The 18,071-nt window shown below is 56.9% G+C and overlaps 1 protein-coding gene across 3 annotated transcripts; it reads right to left on the bottom strand.

Annotated features, from left to right (window-relative positions):
- Positions 1–612: 612 nt before the first annotated feature.
- Positions 613–16,572, bottom strand: SAMD14 (sterile alpha motif domain containing 14). 3 transcript variants are annotated; one of them, XM_087441006.1, is made up of 11 exons: positions 16,463–16,572; positions 15,579–15,755; positions 12,098–12,152; positions 5,599–5,765; positions 4,854–5,142; positions 3,976–4,063; positions 3,802–3,876; positions 3,537–3,696; positions 2,145–2,264; positions 1,903–2,058; positions 613–1,063 (listed from the first exon to the last, which is right to left on the bottom strand). In XM_087441006.1, the coding sequence occupies exons 3-11, from the start codon at positions 12,138–12,140 to the stop codon at positions 908–910; spliced, it is 1,254 nt and encodes a 417-aa protein (XP_087297132.1). In that variant the 5' UTR covers positions 12,141–12,152; positions 15,579–15,755; positions 16,463–16,572; the 3' UTR covers positions 613–907. The 3 variants fall into 3 exon arrangements, with proteins under 3 accessions (XP_087297132.1, XP_087297133.1, XP_087297134.1); XM_087441007.1 differs by lacking the exon at positions 16,463–16,572 and adding an exon at positions 12,830–13,003 and having other exon boundaries at positions 15,579–16,064; XM_087441008.1 differs by lacking the exons at positions 15,579–15,755; positions 16,463–16,572 and adding an exon at positions 12,263–12,631.
- Between the last annotated feature and the right edge of the window lie 1,499 nt (positions 16,573–18,071).

Below are 18,071 nucleotides of genomic sequence, written 5' to 3'. Positions count from 1 at the left end.
GGCTGGCATGGGGATTCACCATTCAGTACCACCTAGGCATTGATAGTGGGTGTCCTCTGTCTCTACCAGCTCCCAAGTTTGCTCTGTCCCCAGAAGGCTCAGGTGCCCTCTGAGGGAGCAGCAAGAGGAGAAGTGGGCCCTGGGCTGGAGAGCAGGTCAAAGGCCAGACCTTGAAGGGGCCCCAGGAGGGACACACCTGTATGGATGTCATCTCACCACTGGGACTCAGAAGACAGGACCAGAAAGGAGGTTTCCATCCTCCCTCCCTTCTAAAGGATTGCATGAGATAACCATGCTGCTTTCTCCACTCTCCTGTTGAGGAATGCAGACTGGGAGTCTACCCTGAGTGCAATTTGCTGCAGTGCCCACCAGCCTCCCTGGGGAGCAGAACAGAGCTCTCCCAACACACAGCCACCTTGGAGAGCTGGAGAGGAACAACTGTATCCATGTACTGCCGATATGCTCAGCTTCTTCTGAGCTGGGACCCTGGCCCCGTCTCAGGGCCTCTGGAAGGCAGGCAGGCATCCTAGCTCACTGCTGGCCCCAGCACCACCAGGGCCCCAGGGCAGAGGGTCAGACTGACCCAGGCGCCTCTGGGTTTCCAGACTTGCTTCAGCCCTGGCCTCTTGGCCCTCCTCCCATAACCTGCCACCTCCCCCAGGAACTCTGCCAAACAAGTCCTTGAAATCGGATTTATTTCTGGGCCCTCTCCCTGGGCTCTCCCTTTCTGGGGGATCTGGGTCCAGACAGAGTGACAGGGTGAGAGGGCGTGTACCTCCTGAGAGCGTGGGGCCAGGCCAGCCCAAGCTTGGCGCCCAGGCCCCGCCTCCCCGTGAGGCCTGTGCCCATGGAGCCCACGGCCGCCCGAGTCCGGGTGCCTGGGTGCCAGCGCCTGCCCCGCCCGCCCCTAGCTCTTCTTGGCCTCCTGCTCCCTGCGCCGGAGCTTCTCTCGCTGCCGCGCAGCCTTCTCCTGGGCCTTGCGCTCTTTCTCCGCGGCCGCTGCCAGCTCCTTCAACTTCCGCTTCACTAGCGCCCGGTCATGCGAGTTGCTGAGCCCCAGGCTCTGGGGGAGGAATTGAGGGTAAGGGAAAGAGCCCGGAACCACCACCCCAGCCAACCTGATCCCCGGTTCTTTGTGCCCCAGGTGTTCTCTCTCTGGAGCTCTGCGCATCCTCCCTGAACTGTGACCTCCCTCCACCTCCCACTTGCGATGGATCAGACCATCAGGGCAAGAATTTGGAATGGGAGTGGTTGGGAGACAGGGTGGAAGGTAGCAGGCCCTTTGCCCTCTCCCCACATACACACAATCTTGGCTTCCATTCCTCCACTCAGGATTTCAGCCTTGGCGTGACCCTACCCAACCCCCTGAGGCCCAGAGATGGGGAGCAACTTGCCCAAGGTCACACAGCTAATCAGTGGCAGAGGCCCCTCCCACTCCAGAGACTGCCTGGGGGACTCTCGTCACCACCCCTTCCCCGCAACTCAGCAGAGGGTAGGAAATACCAGAAACCTCCCAGGACAGCTGTTAGAGGCTCCCCTGACCTCCCCCCCACCCCACCAGCTTCTAAGACTGAAAATCAGACAAGGCGATCAGGGGAGAGACCTGGCTTCCCATCGTACCAGGAGACTCATTAGAGTCAGGAGTCAGATAATATGCTAGTCCTAGAGGTCAAGGTCAACCTGGAGACTTGGGCTGGAGCTTGAAGGTCAAACCAAAGAATTGGGCTCGAGTTTCAAGTCAGACTGGGGACCTGTGCTAGAGTGCAAAGACTAGGCCGAGGACCTTGCCTGAAGGTCAGAGGTCAGGGCAGTGGCTCCAGAAGGAGTGAAAAGGTCCAGATGAGGGGCTCCCAGTCCTTGAAGGTTGCCAGCCTGGGGCGTGGCCCTTCTGCTCTGACCCACCTTCAGTTTGCTTCCATCCAGCTGCAGTAGCTGCGGCCCGTCCACCTGCCGCGCGGCAAACTCGGCGGCATACTGCTCCAGGTTGAGGCTGTGCAGCCACTGGCCCACCTGCTGACTGGTCCAGTGGTGGACGGCGGGGAGAGGTTCATCCAGGAACTGGGGCAGAGACCAAGGAGTGTGAGGGGGAAGATGTGGCCTGTGGCCTGCACAGCCGGCAGAGTCAGAGGCCCGGGCTCGCTCACCTCATCCGAAGATTGGGACAGCGTGTGGTAGGGGTAGGAACACTTGGCCTCCTGCCGGGAACCGCTGGGGATCTTGGGGCTGCTGCTGGGGGGTGTGGAGTCATCACTCAGGGTGGATTCCTAGACAGTAGGAGAGCGTGCCGCTGAGGACAGAGCTCACCCCCAAGCCCGAGGGAGTTCCCCAACCCACCACCTCCAACCAGATGGAGATGAAGTCCGGGACTGGGCACCAGGAGTTGCTCAGTGCACCCTATGCATGAGCCAGGAGCTGGGCAGGCACATATGACGTGGTGACTCGTGTGAGGCATCAGGATCTGAGGCCTCTGGGAGGACGTGGGGCTAGAACTGAGCCAGGTGGAATAGTTAGCAGGAATGGAAGAGGTCTCAGACTACGTGTTGCTTCCTACAGGCAGTCAACCAGGATTCCCCCAGGCTGGGTCAGGTGTCCCTACCTTGTACCTCCCCACCATGGCCTCTAGCACCTTGGCTTGTAAGTGCCTAGTTGGAGGTCCTTATCCTCGCTGCACTGTGAGCTCTGTGAGGGCCTGGGCTGTGTCTGTTCACTGTGGTATCCCCACAAAAGGGAAGGAAGAAAGGGAGGGCATGCCAGGAGGGAGGAAGGAAAGAAGTCTCAGATCAGAAGGGACCACTTCTCCCCTGAATTCCCAGCTTCCTGATCTCCTCTGCCCCAGCTGCACATGAAGAACAGAACCACAGAACAAGCACTGGGCTTGGGGTCATAAAACCTGGCAAGTAAATCCATGCAAGTCTACAGGCAAGTCCCTTCTCTCTGGGCCTTCATTTGCCCATCTGAGCAATGGGGGTAAGCATGCCTGCCCTCCCCACTTCACTGAGCCTTCGTGAGAGAAAAGCAAAAATGCACCTTTGGAGCTTTGTCAACTGTAGAGCGCTGTGTGAAGGTAAGCAGATCCTCATTGTTGCTTCTGTTACTCAGTCTCACTTCTCCCAAGGGTTTCTGAGCCCTAACTAGGTTGGGGTCTTATTCATCTCTATATCCCCCAAGGCTTACCCCAGCAGACAGGTAGCCCAGCTCCTATGACAGGACATGGGGTTAGAACTGAGCCAGGCAGAATAGTCAGCAGGAATGAGGAGACCTCAGGCTGGGTATACACCAGGGGAATCAGTGTGCAGTGATGTGTGTTGAATGGATGAAGCAGGGAATGAATCGACTACTCAGAACATGAATGAGTGAACCAGTGAACGCATGAACCCAGGGAATGGATGGATGAATGAATCACTGACTGGCTCCATGGATGGACAAATGGACGCCAGGAACGCCTGCCTGGATCCCAGCCCGAGCCAAGGTGAAGTATGACTTCATGTCACCTGAGTCTGGGGGCCAGTATGGGGGCGAGTTGGCCATGGACTCACCTGGGAAGCTGACTTCTTGGGGCTGAATCCCTCGTGTTTAGGGGAGCAGGCGGGGGAGGTGGTGCTGCCGGAAGATGCTGAGCCCTTGCCGCTGTCTGTGAACCAGGAAAAGGGCAGGAACGGGGAGCCCCCTGACCTGCCGGACCCCTCCACTGACTCCCTGTGGAGAGAGCGCCCTGCATGGGTGTGGGCACTGAGGGGAGGGCCGGGGCCCACAGGGAGCAATGGGCAGAAGCTGTGCTGAGGTGCTGTGGGTGCCTCTTACCTGCTGCCCACGGACAGGCGGTTGCTACCCTTCTCCTTCCGGCTCTTGCTCGTGGATGCTCGGCGTAAGGTGACCCTGTGGGGAGGGCAGGGGGGAGTGGGGCAGTGATGCCCACTGGGCTACCCCTTACCCCGACAGCTCCAAGTCTTTGGTTCTGGCCCCTCCTCCACTCACCCCAGGTCTAGGAACTTTCGGCGGGTCTTCTTATCCAGGCCAATGGTGGGGCTGGCAGGCTCAGGTGGACTGGCATCCCGGCTGTCATCTTTTGGGGAAGAGAGGGAAGGAAATAGCCTGTATGGTGGCTTGCCTGCCTCCTTCAGCTGACAGTGTGAGGTGGTAGAAATTCTCTTGCTTAGAATCAGGCAACCTGGCTCTGGTGCCCTTCACTAGCTGTGTGACCTAGGACAAGTCACTTTACCTCTCTGAGCTTCCTTCATCTCAAATATGGAATGACACTTGACTATTTCATAGGACCTAATGGGATGTTTATGAAAGCCTTATACAAACCGTATAAGGTACCTGAAAAGGTAGGGACCACTACTATTTACTGTTAATTTTATCTTGACCAACTTCTAACCAGCCTTCCAATCTTGGCTCACATGGGACTTCCTCAGAGAAGCCTTCCAGGGTGCTCCCAAACTGAGTCCTTGCATCCTGATATATGCTCTCCCGCCATCATGCACATTTCCCTCATAGCACTGATTACAGCTTGTAACTACACGTTTAATTAACGGATGATTTGATGGCTTCCCCCCTAAAAAGTAAGGAATTACTTGATTGTTTCTCCGCGAAGCTACAAGCCCCAATGAGGACAAGGACCACATCTGTTTGCTCACTTGTGTGTCCCAGTGCCCAAGAGTGTCTGGCACATAGTAGGCGCTCAGTAGATGAATGAACGAGCCGCGGTGATTACTCCCATCCCCCACCTCCCCCCAAGCCACCCTGTCCCTCTTGGTCCAGCCCTGCCCCTCGGCGCCCACCGGAGGGATCCGGAGGGGCCGCTGCGGTCCCGGCGCGCACCAGCAGGGGGCGCCGCGCCGGCCGCCGCTCACCTTCGCTGTGTGGCTCTGCGCGCGGGTGGCGGCGCACGAAGCTGGGTGAGCTGTCCGAGGAGGGCGCGGAGCGCGGCGGCGAGCTGGAGGCGGCGGCCAGGCCCTCGTGCGAGGCGGCGTTGTGCAGGGGCCGGTACCGTGTGAGCGGCGAGGGCGGCGGCTCGTCCTCGTCCAGGCTGCGCCGCAACCCCGGAGGATCCAGGCAGAAAGAGCCCCCCGCCGGGGACCCGGGGCCCGAGTGCAAAGGCGAGCGCAGCCGGTGCAGAGGGCTCCCGCAGCCGTCGTTCACCTGGAGGAGGGGTCAGCCGCTCACCGCCAACCCTCCTCCTCCCTTCCCGGAGCGGCTGGGAGCCGGTTTCACCCTGTACACTGCGAGGGAGCCTCCGAGGCGGGCAGCCTGGACTCCTGGGTCCTTCTGGGGCCTGGAGGAGGGTTTCCCGTGCCTGTGGGCCGAGGGGTGGCCGGGCTTTCCGTCACATAGACTGGGGTTGAATCTCACTTCCTTCACTTACTAACTGTGTGACTTTGTTGCTGAACCTCTCAGAGCCCGTTTCCTCATCTGCAAGATGGGGATGATAATACCTTCCTTGGAAGGATGAAATGAGCCAGAAGTGAAGCGGCTAATATTTGTGAGCATTATTGTCAGAAATCTGGGGGTGTGGTTTCCCTGAAAGAGCGGTTTGGAGGGCTTATCCAGGGGCTGGAAGGGTGGGTGGGGACGTGTGATTGCCTGGGTTGCCCCAACCTTGCCTCCGGGCCCATCGGAGCCTTCACCATCCTCTGCAGAGCTGGCACTGTCCCGAAGCCTTGAGCGAGAGGGCCGGTGTCTCCGGCCCTTGGCCAGTAGTTGGGCCCGGGCCTTGTGTAAACTGCTGTCCAGTCTGACGGTCTCTGGCACAGCCAAGTCCAGGTCTGCAAACCGGGTGGAGGGGGCAGAGACCAGACACATGAGGACAGCAAGCCCAGAGGCTCACCTCAAGTGGGCACGTGCACTCACACCCCAGACGTTCAACAAATGTTTCTGAGTGCCAGGCACTGGGAGTACAGACGATGGAAAACAGGGTCTCTCCGTCTCCGGGGGAGCCAGACATGTGAGTCCGTGAATACAGCAGTGTGATGGAACCTCTCCCAGGCACAGAGGAGGACTGGACGGCCCTGTTTGGATGGGTTGGTGGAGGAAGCACCAAAGCTGGGTCTTAGGGTCTCAGTGGGAGTTTACAAGCTGGTTTATGCAATGCGGGGGTGGGGGGGATGAGGGGTGTGGAGCACCTCCAGGGCAATTGGAGGGTAGGTTTGGGGAGGTGGCGGTGGGGGATGAGGCTGGAGAGATGGTGGTGATAATGGCTACCACCGAAGAAGTGCCTACTATGCGCCAGAATGTACATACATTACCTCATCTACTCAGAACAAACCAGCAGGCTAGGGACAGCTATTATGCACATTTTACAGCTGAGCAAATTGAGGCTCAGAGAGGTTAAGTCTCTCGACTGAAGCCACCAGCCAGCAATGGTCCGGGATTTGAGCCTGGCTAGTCTGGCTCCAGAGACTGGCCCTGCTGGGGACTTGCTGTGCCATGCTCAGTGCTGCACTCAGAGAGAGCACTGCTGAGCATCTAGAGGGCTCGCAGTTGAACTGGAGCAGAAGGATCCCCCACAAGCCGGTGGCAGCAGCAGGGAGGAAAGCCCACAGTCCCCTGAAACCTGTCTCTCCTGTCCTGGCACAGGGCTAGGTCCCGGATGAGGACATGGAGGAAAAGCAGGCAAACCCAGCGCATCCTGCATAAAACCTGTTGCTCCTAGTTTCACTTTTCATTCACTCCACCTGAGAATGCAGCCCTCACTCTGCAGCATCCCCAGGGCTTGGCACAGGGGTCTCCAGGCAGAACAGGTTCCTCCCAGACCTCAGGATGGGTTAAGACCTCTCTTCCCCCCTCCACCCCCCATGATCTCAGGGACCCCCATCACCTGCTCCTCTTTCTCTTATCTGCAGACACCCCTTAAGCCACCCCAGTGGCTCTCCTGGCTTAACCACCACCTATGTCTATTTCCAGCCCTGACCCCTCCCCTGAAGTCCCAGCCCGGCCACCTCAGCACCTGCCAGGGAACTTGCCATGTCAAAGGCACTCAAACTCAACCCACCAAAACGAACCCACCACCTTGCCTCAAACTGGCTTCTCCTCTGTTCCCTGGCTCAGTGAAAGGCCCCATCATCCACCCGGTCACCCCGTTCAGACAGCTCCGAGCTGCCCTTCCTCCTGAGCCCCAGACCCAGTTGGTAATTCACATGTCCAGCTGCCTACTTGACACCTCCACTTGGATGTCCAATGGGCATCTTCAACATAGGTGTCAAACTGGCCTCCTGACCTCCCGGCCCCCCAGGCTGCTCCTCCAGTCTGCCCACCTTGGTGAATGGCAGCTCCATCCCTCCAGCTGCTCAGGACAGACCCCGGGAGTCAGCCCTGACTCCTCTCTTTCCCTCCCACCCTACAAACCGATCCATCCACAATTCCTGTTAGCTCTACTTTCGAAATGTATCTAGACGTACTGAAATATTTATGGGGAAATGATACGATGTTTTGGATTAGGTTCAAAATAATCCAGGGGAATAGGAGTGGAGAGTCGAGGGGGTAGAGGTGAAACAAGGCTGGCCATGAGTTGATGGTTGAGGCTGAGTGATGAGTACATGAGCACGTGATGGAGAACATTGTGCTATTCCCTCTACTTTTGATTTCCCACAATAAAATATTGTTTATAAATGTCTGTGTACACACACACACACACACATGCCTACATACGGAGAGAAAGGAGAGAGAGCAGAAGAGTAAGGCAGGAGAGGAGAGGAAGGAAGGGGAGGAGCGAGGATGGAAGGCAGGGGAGGGGAGGAGAGGGAGAACTCACAGCCTCCGGGTCTAGGTCACCATCACCATCACCTCTTGCCTCGATTATTACAAAAGCCTCCCAGCTGGTCTTCCCTCCTCCCCCCTTTCCCATTTACAGTCTATTTTCAACACAGCAGCCAGAGTGATCCTGATAAAATGTGTCAGCTCCTGTCACTCCTCTGCTCAGAGCCCTCCAGTGACTTCCATCCCACACAGAAGAGAGCCAGAGTTCCCCCAGTGGCCTTCCAGGCTCAGTCTGTGCTCCCCCTACCACTGAGCTTCTACTTCTCTGTCTCTCTCTCTCCTGGCTCTTCCTCACACAAGCCTAGCCTGCACCGCAGGGCCTTTGCACTCCCTCTTCCCTTTTCCCGCAAAGCACTTGCCACAGATTTCTGCATGGTTCTCTCCCTCACCTCCTTCAGGTCTTTGGTTAAGTGCTTTCTCTCACTGAGACCCTCCCCAACACCCAATTTGTCATACCCCCTGAGCCCCACCCCTACTTATTTCCTGTATCATTTATCATTCTCTGGCATACTACGTATTCTACTTATTTAGTTTACTGTCTGTCTCCACCCATTAGAATGTCAGCTCCTCAAGGGCAGATGTTTCTCTATTCTGTTCACTGTGCTCACACAGGCATCGCATGGTGCCTGGCACATAGTAGGTGCTTAGTAAATATTATTTTAATGAAAGAACACAGTTCTGTTGACCTGGCTTCCTCACCCCCTGGGACCTGGCCTCTCCTCTTGGTCGGGACTGAACTGCCTTAGCTCAGGCCTTCACTAGCTGCCCACTCCCCCGCCACGCCATCCCAGAGCATGGCCTCAGTATCCATCCATGCTCAGCTCCCTGCCTGGAGTCTGCCTTCCTCCTCACTCTGCACAAGCTGGAAGAAACTTGATAAATCACACTTCTGACTGTGGCCCATACACTCCAGTTTTTGAAACCCGGTGGCGGGGGAGGGGGTCCCAAAGCCAACAACATAAAGTCCATGCCCCTCAGCCCTCCATTCAAGGCCTGAGGGGCCCAGCCCACCCCTCCTGTGTTCCCACATTCCATCCTCCACACAGCACAGCACAGCATGCTCTTATACAGCACCGTGGTTAGGAGCATAGGCCCTGGAGCCCGATGGCCTGGGCGGGCTGAATCCAGATCTGCCACCGCCTGGCTGGCTGGCTGGCCCTGGACAAGTTACTTACATTTAGGTATCGGCTTCCTCATCTGTAAAATGGGGTCATATTAGCAGTATCTTCCTTATAGGGTTGTCGTGAGCACTAAATAAGATCATGCATACAAAGTGCTTCACCATAACGCCTGAGACTTATACGTGCTCACAAGCACTGCTGTTGGTGTGTCAGTGGGAACAGTACTAACCCGCAGGTACTGATACCTGGATACCTGGAGACCCGCCTGCACCCTTGTTGCCCTCCTCCCGCCCTGTGCCCATGCTGCTCTCTCTGCTCCATCACTCCCCACCCCTCCTTTGTCTGGCTGTCAGCTCCAGTACATCACCTCCCCGCACTCTGGACAGCCGCACCTCTTCAGCCTCGGCACTATGATCTGGTCAGGAATGCATGTCCCATGCGGGTCTGCACACGGCAGAGGGTGAAGCCCTGCACTGTGCACTGTGTTCCACGAGAGCCTGGTGCAGGGCCTGGCAGAGAGGAGGTGCTCAGTCATGTTTGACGAATTGAAGGACCAGTGCATAGAGATGGACTCGAGACACACGCGGTGCTGATGCCCCCATTCCATCACATCCCACATTTTAATTCTCTCATGGCTCTCCTCACCATCTGATATGTTCCTTCTTTAGTTATGTGTGCTTTAAGATCCATCCCTCTGCACTGGAAGTCAAGCTCCATGAAGACAGTGACTGTATCTGGCCTGTTCTGTGCTGTCTCCCCAGGGTCTAGAACAAAGCCCGGCACAGAGCTGGAGCTCAGGAATATTGTGGAATGGATAAAAGAGATAGGGAGTGACCGGGGGCTACTGCTTTAGATGAGGTGGCCAGGCTGAGGTCTGGGTGGCAGTGAAGAGCCAAGGTTGTAGAAAGAACAATCTCCCCTTCTAAGGAGAGGAGATGGTGAGGCCTTGGGCTTGGAGTGTCTGAGGATCCCCATGCGCAGTGCAGCCGGCAAGGAGAGGGGGCTGGCCCTGCTGGAGGGGGCCAGTGGACTCGGAGAGGCTGCTGTAGTCGTCCAGGGACCTCTAGCGGTGGCTTGGAAGGGGAGAGGGCCTGTCAGAGGACTGCTGTCTTGGCCCCTGGCTCCACACCACTGCTCTGGTCCCCGAGCTGCCGCTGCTTCACTTCTGGTGTTTGCAGGCCCTGGGGCTGAGCCGGGGGAGGGAGCCCTCTGTCCCCTGCTCCCAGACACAGAATCTCCAGGCACTGCCTGGAAGCGGCAAGGATTGGGGACTGAACCACAGAATAATAATAGCTCATCCTTACTGAGCTCTCACTGTTCTAGGCACTGTTCTAAGTGCCTAGAACATTTAAACCTCCCTACAACGCTGGAGGAAGACTCCAGGAATCCCCAGGGCAGCCTTAATTTGCTTGAGGGCATATGGCTGGTGAAGAGCAGGCCAGGGTTACAGGCAGTCTGGCTCCGGAGGCTCAATTTGTACCTACCAAGCCCACTATACTTCCTCTGAGGCAGAGATGGGAGCGACTTGTGAGTCCACCCTTCATTTTACAGGTGGGGAAACTGAGGCTCAGAAAGGTTTGGCCCAGAGAACAGAGGGAGTTAAGACAACATCCAGGCCTCCCAGCTCCCAGGCCAGTGCTCTTGCTGCTGGGGGAGCAGGGTAGCTGATGAGCATCCTCTCCCCCTCTGGCACTCAGCTGGTGCCCAGCCACCCTGGGCCAGGGAGAAAGGCCCTTTACTCCTGACTCTGGGCCACATCAAGACCATGGTCATCTTACCTTGGAGGTTCTAGGTAGCAAAGGGGCCCCTCTAAGGGGCTTGTGGATTTTTAAGACAAGGTGGGGCCAGCCTCTTCTCTGATCTCTTGCTCTACCATGCCCCCTCACCTCCTTCCATCCCTCCCTCCAGGGATCTCTCTCTCTGCCCTTCTCCCTTTCTCCCTCTCTCTCTACCCCCCAGCGGGAGTTTGCCCAGCCCAGGGCAGTGGGAAGTCATGAATATTTAATTGCCTTTTGCATCAGGAAGCAGGCAAGGCAGCCAGCTACCTCAGCAGGTCTGGGGGAAGGAAAACAGGAAGGGTGGGGGAGTGGAGGCTGAGAAGCCCAGGGAAGGGGGAGCTCATCTGTCAGGCCAGGGGTCAGGCCACCTGGGTGGAGATGGAAATGCCCAGGGTCTGAGGCCCAGAGGCAGTTTGGGGTGAGGGGTGGGGGGACATCCTGGAGGCAAACCCTCCACTCCACACCAGGGATGCCAGGGCAGGAAGCGGTTCCTGGCATTATCAGGGCATGAGGGGGGGCAGGGGAGAATGAGGTGAGCAGGGGAGGGGGAGGAGGAGAGGGGAGGGAAGGTAGAGATGAGGAGGAGGCAAGGAGTAGAAACTGGGAGCCCCTCAAGGCTATACACACAAATGTGAGAGCCCTGAAGGCTGCGCACATGTGACAGGCCTCAGCCGGCTTCTCTCTTTCTCTACCTCTGGCTCCGTGTTCCTCCACGGCCTTTGCTCACTGATTCCTCCACCGAGTCCAGCTGGGAAATAGCCTTTCCACCCAATGCATGCTGGGAGCTCTACCCTGTTGGGTGGGGTAGTCTTTCTCCAATTCACGCAACAGAAAGATTGCAGGGGGTAAATAATGGTGCAGGTGGTGTGTGCATGCACCCCAGTGTGTACCTGCACCCCAGTGTGTCCACAGGGGTCCAGCCTGGGAGTACTGAGGCTGAGTGTGTTATACATTTGATTTCCGTGCACCTCCATCCTTATTTATGTGACTTGGAGGTAATGTGTGTCACCTGTGCTGGGGGACACAGGTGTGTGGCATAGTGACTGAGAGCAGGGAGTTAGGCAGTCTGGCGCTCTAGTCCCAGGTCTGCCACCAACCTGCCGTGTGATCTTTAAAGCAAGTCACTTCACCACTCTGTGCCCTAGGCTCCTTGTCTGTAAAGTGGGCACACTTCTTAGCATTATTGCGAGGATTAAATGATACCGTGCATGTGAGATGGGGGTGCTAGCCGAGGACGTGGCATGAGACAAACACTTAATAAGTGGGGACCCTTATTATTATTGTTGTAATTGGCATGTCCACTCAGATAGTAGTGACAAAGAATCATGCTGTAAGGTCACAACACACACACACACACACACACACACACAAGTCCCCAAGGAACACCCCCCACCCCCCAATGCCAAGTGGCCTTGGCTAGAGATAGAGCTAAACAGAACTTACCAAAAACCTCATCCGCGGGTTCTCGGAGCTTTGAAGAAGCCATGGCTCAAGAGAGCTGGGGACGACAAGTGAGGAGAGGAAAAAAGACCATGGATTAAAGGTTCAGGTTGGTGGAGGCAGGGGAGCTGCCAATGGCTACCTGCTCCTGGCCTTCTGGCCCCTCACCTTCCCTTACAACTCTTCCTCTGGCCCCCTGAAAGAGAAGTCATCTGAACCAGACCCCACATTGCCGGGGTTGGGGCAGGAGGCAGGAGCAGAAGGGCAGAGGCAGAAGCACATCCAGGGTGCAGACCCAGGCTGAGTCACGCAGTCTTGGTCTGAGCTGATCTGCCTCCACACGGGTCACTGAACTTCTCCCCTTCACTGTCTTGGGCCTTTCCATCATGAGCATTCCCTAAAAACTTTAATCATCATAAATTGTCCAACATCAAATCTGGGAGAAATCTTGGAGATTATTAAATTCAATGATCTCATTCTACAAATAAAGAAACAGAGGGGAGAATGACTGGTCTAAGATCACATAACAAGTTAATGGCAAAATCAGGACCAGAACCCAGGTTCTTCCATCCATCCACCTACCTCCCTCCCTACTTCCCCACCCACTTACTTGCCCATCCATCCATTCATTTATTCACCCATACATCCAACATCCACCCCCATCCATCGACCCATCCATCTTCCCATCCATCACCCAGTCCTGCTTCCCCCACACCCCATCATGGTTGCGCTCACCACCTGTCTTCCTGAACATGAGCTGTTCAGGAAGCTGGCACCATCAGCAGGGCCGCTGTTCTTGACAAACTCACAGTTCTCACAGTTCTAGACAGACTCACAGATGCAGGAGGGTATGAGGAGTACTCAGCAGAACAGTGGACAGCCAGATCTCTATGATGCGTCAAGTATGTTCTGGGAAGAAGTGTGGATGGGTAGAGTTTGGTTTGGTTTGGTTTTGTGGGAAGCAAGAAGGTAGGGCAGGTTATATATTCAGGATATATGTGCCTGAAACAATGGGGGCAGGCTTCCTAGCAGATGTAGGATAGCAGCAGCCCTAAACCAAGGCCTGGGCATTAGAGGGACAGGGGAATACTGGATAAGGGCAGAGGGAGGAAGCTCAGGGGCAGGTGCATACTGCATGGCTGGGACACGATCTCCAGTTACTTCTAACACTCAGGTCCCCATGAGAAGGGCAGGGCACTGGGCTAGACCATACGTTTGACAGGTGTAGGAAAGCTAGGGATTTTTTTTTTCCCTGCTGGAGTCTTTTCCAGCTCTTTTATTCTGTTACTACAGAGACATCATCTCACTGTGAGCTGGCCAGGCTTGGGATTCTTAGGGTCCCCGCTTTACGGATGGAAAACTGATGCAGGAGATAAGAGGCAGAACTCAACCTTGACCAGTCTCCTGCCCCTCAGCCCTACCCTGGGTAATGATCTGCAGTTTTGTAGGGTGCTCCTGAGGAAAGGGTAGAGGGAGGCGAACTGGTCCATACTGGCTAGGACTGGAGAAGCTTCAAAACCACCTCCACCCCAGGTTCCACGGATGCTTGGGACTGAGAGCAGGACATGAGGTGTGAGAAGGGGCCAGGGATATGGGCCCTCGAGAACCCTCCTGCCATTCTTGAACTCTGGGTGCTAGTAGCAAAGAAGTTCTAGAACCTCTCTTCCTGTCCCAGAGGGCCAAATGGGAAAGGAGGCCACCCCTAAGAATGAATGGAATTCCTTCATTCAATCACAAAGCCTCATCGGACCAGGACCCAGCTGCCACCTCCTCCAGAAAGCTGTCCTAGATAGTCCTCTCTCCTCCCATTTGTCCTCATAATTTCTAAATCAACCCCTCCCCAACCACTGGGAAACAAGGGATTTTTCATACTTCATTGATTCCCTAACTGGGCCACATCTCCCCCACATCAGATGGGAGCTCCCTGAGGAGAGGGGACAGTACTCCCCATCAGACTGAAGATAAGGACTGCCTCTCCCATCAGAATGGAGGTTCTCTGAGGACAGTGGAGGTGCCTCCTCTCTTAGACTATCTGAGAATGGAGATCCCATGCATTCTTTATTCAAGGTCCCAGTCCAGGGTGGAGACCCTCTTGTGGATGGAGTCCTCTTTCAGGCTCCCTCTGGGATGGGCTGGGGCTTCCAGCTCCCACTAGCGCCCAGTTCATCCTGATTCAGCACAAGCTGCTTTCTTTTCCTTCCTTCCACAACGAAGTCCCTGGGGTGTGTATGGGGGAATCCTCCCTACACTGCCCGATGGGGAACTCTGGGAAGCAGATCATCTAGGAGGTCACCAGGTCCCTCCCACCCAAACCCCTCCCTCCAAAACTGAGTCTTGGAAAATTACACACCGAATCCCCTCCACCATTTACACTCCTACACACACACACACACACACACACACACACGCACACACACATTCATGCACATTCAACCAGGTAACTGCCACAAGGTGGAAATGAACCTGTTCCTCTGGACACAGTCTGGGCTCTGACTCTACCAGGCCACTCCTTCCTCCCAAAGCTTCCAAGTCCCAGACCAGAGTACCAATGACCTTTGACCATTCTCTGGGAGATGGGAGAAAGGGAAGCAGGTGAGCTCAAAGCTTCCTGGGACCCAGGGGAAGGAGAAAGAGAAAGAAAGAATGCACAAGTCCTGGAGAGGGAGTGGGGAGTAGGAAGAGACAGACAGGTTGATGGAGAGTCAGTCCACAGAGCTGCAGAGAGAAGGAAGAAAGAGCAAGAAAGAGATGAGACAGAGAGTGGGGCCAGAGAAAGCAGTCGTGGGGACAGGACTCCAGCGGCCCTGAGTGAGGCCCAAAGCAGGGGTGTGAGGAGAGAAGGAGAATCGGCTGTGGGGAGAGGGGCGGCCCCCAGCGGGGCAGGCAAGAGGAAAGGGGCCCTGGAAGAGGAGAAAGAGCCCAAGAGAGAAATGCAACTGGGAAAGGCCAGGAAGGAATGGATGGGAGAGGAGGCTGCAGGTGGGGGAGGCAGTTGTGGAGCTAGAGAAAACAGCGCCCCCTCCCATAAGGCCCAGGCTTGGGGCATCCGGGAAGAGTCGGACCCCCCCCCTCCAGGCTCCACTGGAGATGTGCGTGGGGGGGAGGACAGGGTACCTACTGCACTCCCAGGGCCCCTATCCCCAGTCAGAGCCGGGTGGCTAGTTTTTCTCCAATCCATCGATCCAACTCTGCACCGGGCAAGAAGGAGTTAAGTCCTCTCCCCCTCCCCCCACAGCAGTTTTTTTAAATTAATTTCTCCTGGCGGCGGGCAGGAGGGAGAGGATTAGGGACACAATCCTATCTCCGCCCCCTCCCCTGACAGCCCAGCGTCCTAGCTCCGTGCGGCCCCCCTAGGGATAGGGGAAGAAAGGCCCTCGTCGGCTTCGTCCCATCCAACCCCACGCGGGGTCCCACCGCGAGCCCTAGTGACCCTCAGCTCCGCTTCCCCATCCACCTCAGGGTCCTTGGGGTCTCGGCCGCTCACCTCCAGCATCAGTCATCTTCAGCGTCCGGCGCCTCGGGAACCCCTCAGGCCCATGGTGCTCGGGGCTGGGGCCAGGCGGGAGAGGGGCGGGGGACCGTCACCCCGGCCGCGGGGGGCTCCAGGCTGGCTTGATCTGCTCCATCCCGGGAGGGGAGATGGGGGTCGGCGAGGAGGGCCCTGGAGCCGGAGGGAATGGTGCGGGGGGAGAGTGGGGAGAGAAGAAGGTTTGCAGGAAGCAGGAGGCGCGGGCGGGGCTGGACCAGGAGACCTGACGGGAGGATGCTCCGTGCGTGCGCGCGCGCGCGTGTATGTGTGTGTGTGCGTGTATGTGTGTGTGTGTGAGAGAGAGAGTATGTGTGAGAGAGAGAGTGTGTGTGTTTGTGTGAGAGAGAGAGAGAGAGAGAGAGAGAGAGAGAGGGAGGAGGAGAGAGAGAGAGAACACCACCTCCTCCCCGCCCCGCCCGCAGGCCCGGAGAACGCGGGGCCCCCTCCAGGCAGGCCAATATGCTTGGCGTCGCGTCCGCGGGGGCCCGCAGGGGGCCCCCGAGAGGGGCGATGCGGGGGGCGCGTGGCGGGGAGGTCCAGGCGCCGGGGAGACAAAGAGCGAGAGGGAGGGAGGGGACGGAGGCTGTAGGAGCACCGAGGAGGGAGGAGGTGCCCCGCGCCGCTGCCGGGCGAGGGGATTCTGAGTTCCCGCTACTTCTCGGCCCCGCGGGAGTCGAGGCGGGTGGGAGCAGCCGGGGAGGCGGCCCCGCCTTAGGACCCCCGGGGCTTCCGCCTCCTCTGCAAGGTCTGTGAAGGCTCCCGATTCATCCATTCCACAGACGTCCACCGAGCCGTCGAGTGCACCGAGGCCCGAGGGGGCCGCGGGGAACAGAACCCACCTGGTCCACGCCATCGGGAATCGCGTCGCTGTCCGGGGGACAGACGAGGGGAGAGGCCCTCACAAGCCTGAGTGCCGTGAGCCCTGGTTCACAGAGGACACTTCAGCGCGGGGAGAGAGCGCAGGAGGGCACCCGCCTGCCGCCTAGGGGCGGAATGAGGGGAGGTGGGGGCGATCCGAGAGGATTCCTGGAGGAGGTGATGTGTTGGCTACTCATGCAGGCCAGGGTGGGGTAGAAGCACTAGTGGGGCTAGGGTGAGGGCATGGGCAAGAGAGCAAGATGAGTGAGGCTGCCCAGGTGCAGGGGTGGAGGGAGGGCTTGCATTTCATACTAAGAGCCATAGGGGAAAAGTAACAGAGGAGGGAGGGGCTCAGAATTGCATTTTAGGAAGAACCCCTTGGCTCCTCAGTGGAGAATGGACTGGAGAGGGCAGCCTGAAGGCAGGGAGACCTCTCATGAGGCTGTGGAGAGATGTTGGCAGTGGGCATGAAGATCAAGTTGAGAACTATTCAGGATGTGGAACTGAAGAAATCAACAGGATCTGGGGACTGGCTGGACACTGAGGGAGAAGAAGAGGGCTAGGATGCCCCAGGTCTTGGCTTGGGGCCAGGAGCCCTGGAGGTGGAGCAGGCAGGGATGGGGATGGGGGGACAGTGAGATCAGACTTGGACCTGGTGAGCTGGAGGTGGTAGCAGGCCAGCTGGGGGATAACGTAATAACAACTAGCTACCATACTGTGATGGCTTAGGAGGTGCCAGGCACTGTATTGAGCACTTTTCTCAGATTATTAGTCACCCTCACAATAAACCCAAGAGGTAGGTGTTTCTATTACCCCTATTTTAAGGCAGGAAAATGGAGACTTAGAAGAATGAGTGGTTTGTTCAAGAGCAAGTGGTGAGGTTGGATTAGGGGGTCCAGAATTAGGGGGTTGGATAGGGGAGAGGTGTGCAATCTGTAGGGATGGAGTTCCCTGATGGCCTGCCCGAGTCTCTGTGGTCCCAGGTCTCTGTGGGAGGTGGCATGTTGAGCCAGGATGGTCTTGGGATTGTGAGTGAGGACAGAATTAATAATCTTTGGGGGCAGAAGGTATACAAGGAGATCTGTGGGAGTTTGGGGGTCTCTGGGTATCTTCAGAATCTGCTGGCAGCCATGGGGTACTGGCTAGACTGTGGGGGTCTGGAGAGGGGTTGTGTCTCTGGGTGACAGCCTATCAGGACTGTGTCTGGGGTCTTTAAAGAGGATGTGGTTTGCAGGCATCTGGTGAGATCTGGGTAGTAGGCTGGAATGGGGGGATTGATTATATAGCACAGGAGGGAGTGGGGAGATGATGGGTATACATCATGTCAGGGCTGGGGGGCAGGTTCTGTGGGAGGGTGTCTGCTAGGCCATGGGACCTGAGAGGACCCCTGTTCCTAGCGATGCTTAAGCTCTGGGAGTTGGAAAAAAACCCTCATCTGGTTTTCCTTCCCTATAGCAAATGTGGGGATTGTGGCAAATCCACTCAAGCTCCTAAGAACTGGGCAGGTGACAGGGTGGGGCTGAGGTGACAAGCCTCACACAGGCCTGCTCATAGCCACTTGACACCGCCCCAAACATGGACATATCCCAT

This window comes from Ceratotherium simum, chromosome 16 (assembly GCF_057802395.1).
Source record: "Ceratotherium simum simum isolate JZ-2026a chromosome 16, ASM5780239v1, whole genome shotgun sequence".
Taxonomy (NCBI): Eukaryota; Metazoa; Chordata; class Mammalia; order Perissodactyla; family Rhinocerotidae; genus Ceratotherium; species Ceratotherium simum.
The sequence above is the reverse complement of the archived record's forward strand: the minus strand, read 5'-3'. Positions and strand labels throughout refer to the sequence as shown.

What these genes read in the sequence shown, in the direction of transcription:
- SAMD14 (XM_087441006.1), bottom strand. Translation starts at nt 12,140, where the DNA reads ATGGCTTCTTCAAAGCTCCGAGAACCCGCGGATGAGGTTTTTG. An exon ending in CCAAGAAGTCAGCTTCCCAG is followed by an intron (nt 2,265 to 3,536) that starts GTGAGTCCATGG and finishes CCTACTGTCTAG; the next exon opens with GAATCCACCCTGAGTGATGA. An exon ending in TGTCCCAATCTTCGGATGAG is followed by an intron (nt 2,059 to 2,144) that starts GTGAGCGAGCCC and finishes TCTCTGCCCCAG; the next exon opens with TTCCTGGATGAACCTCTCCC.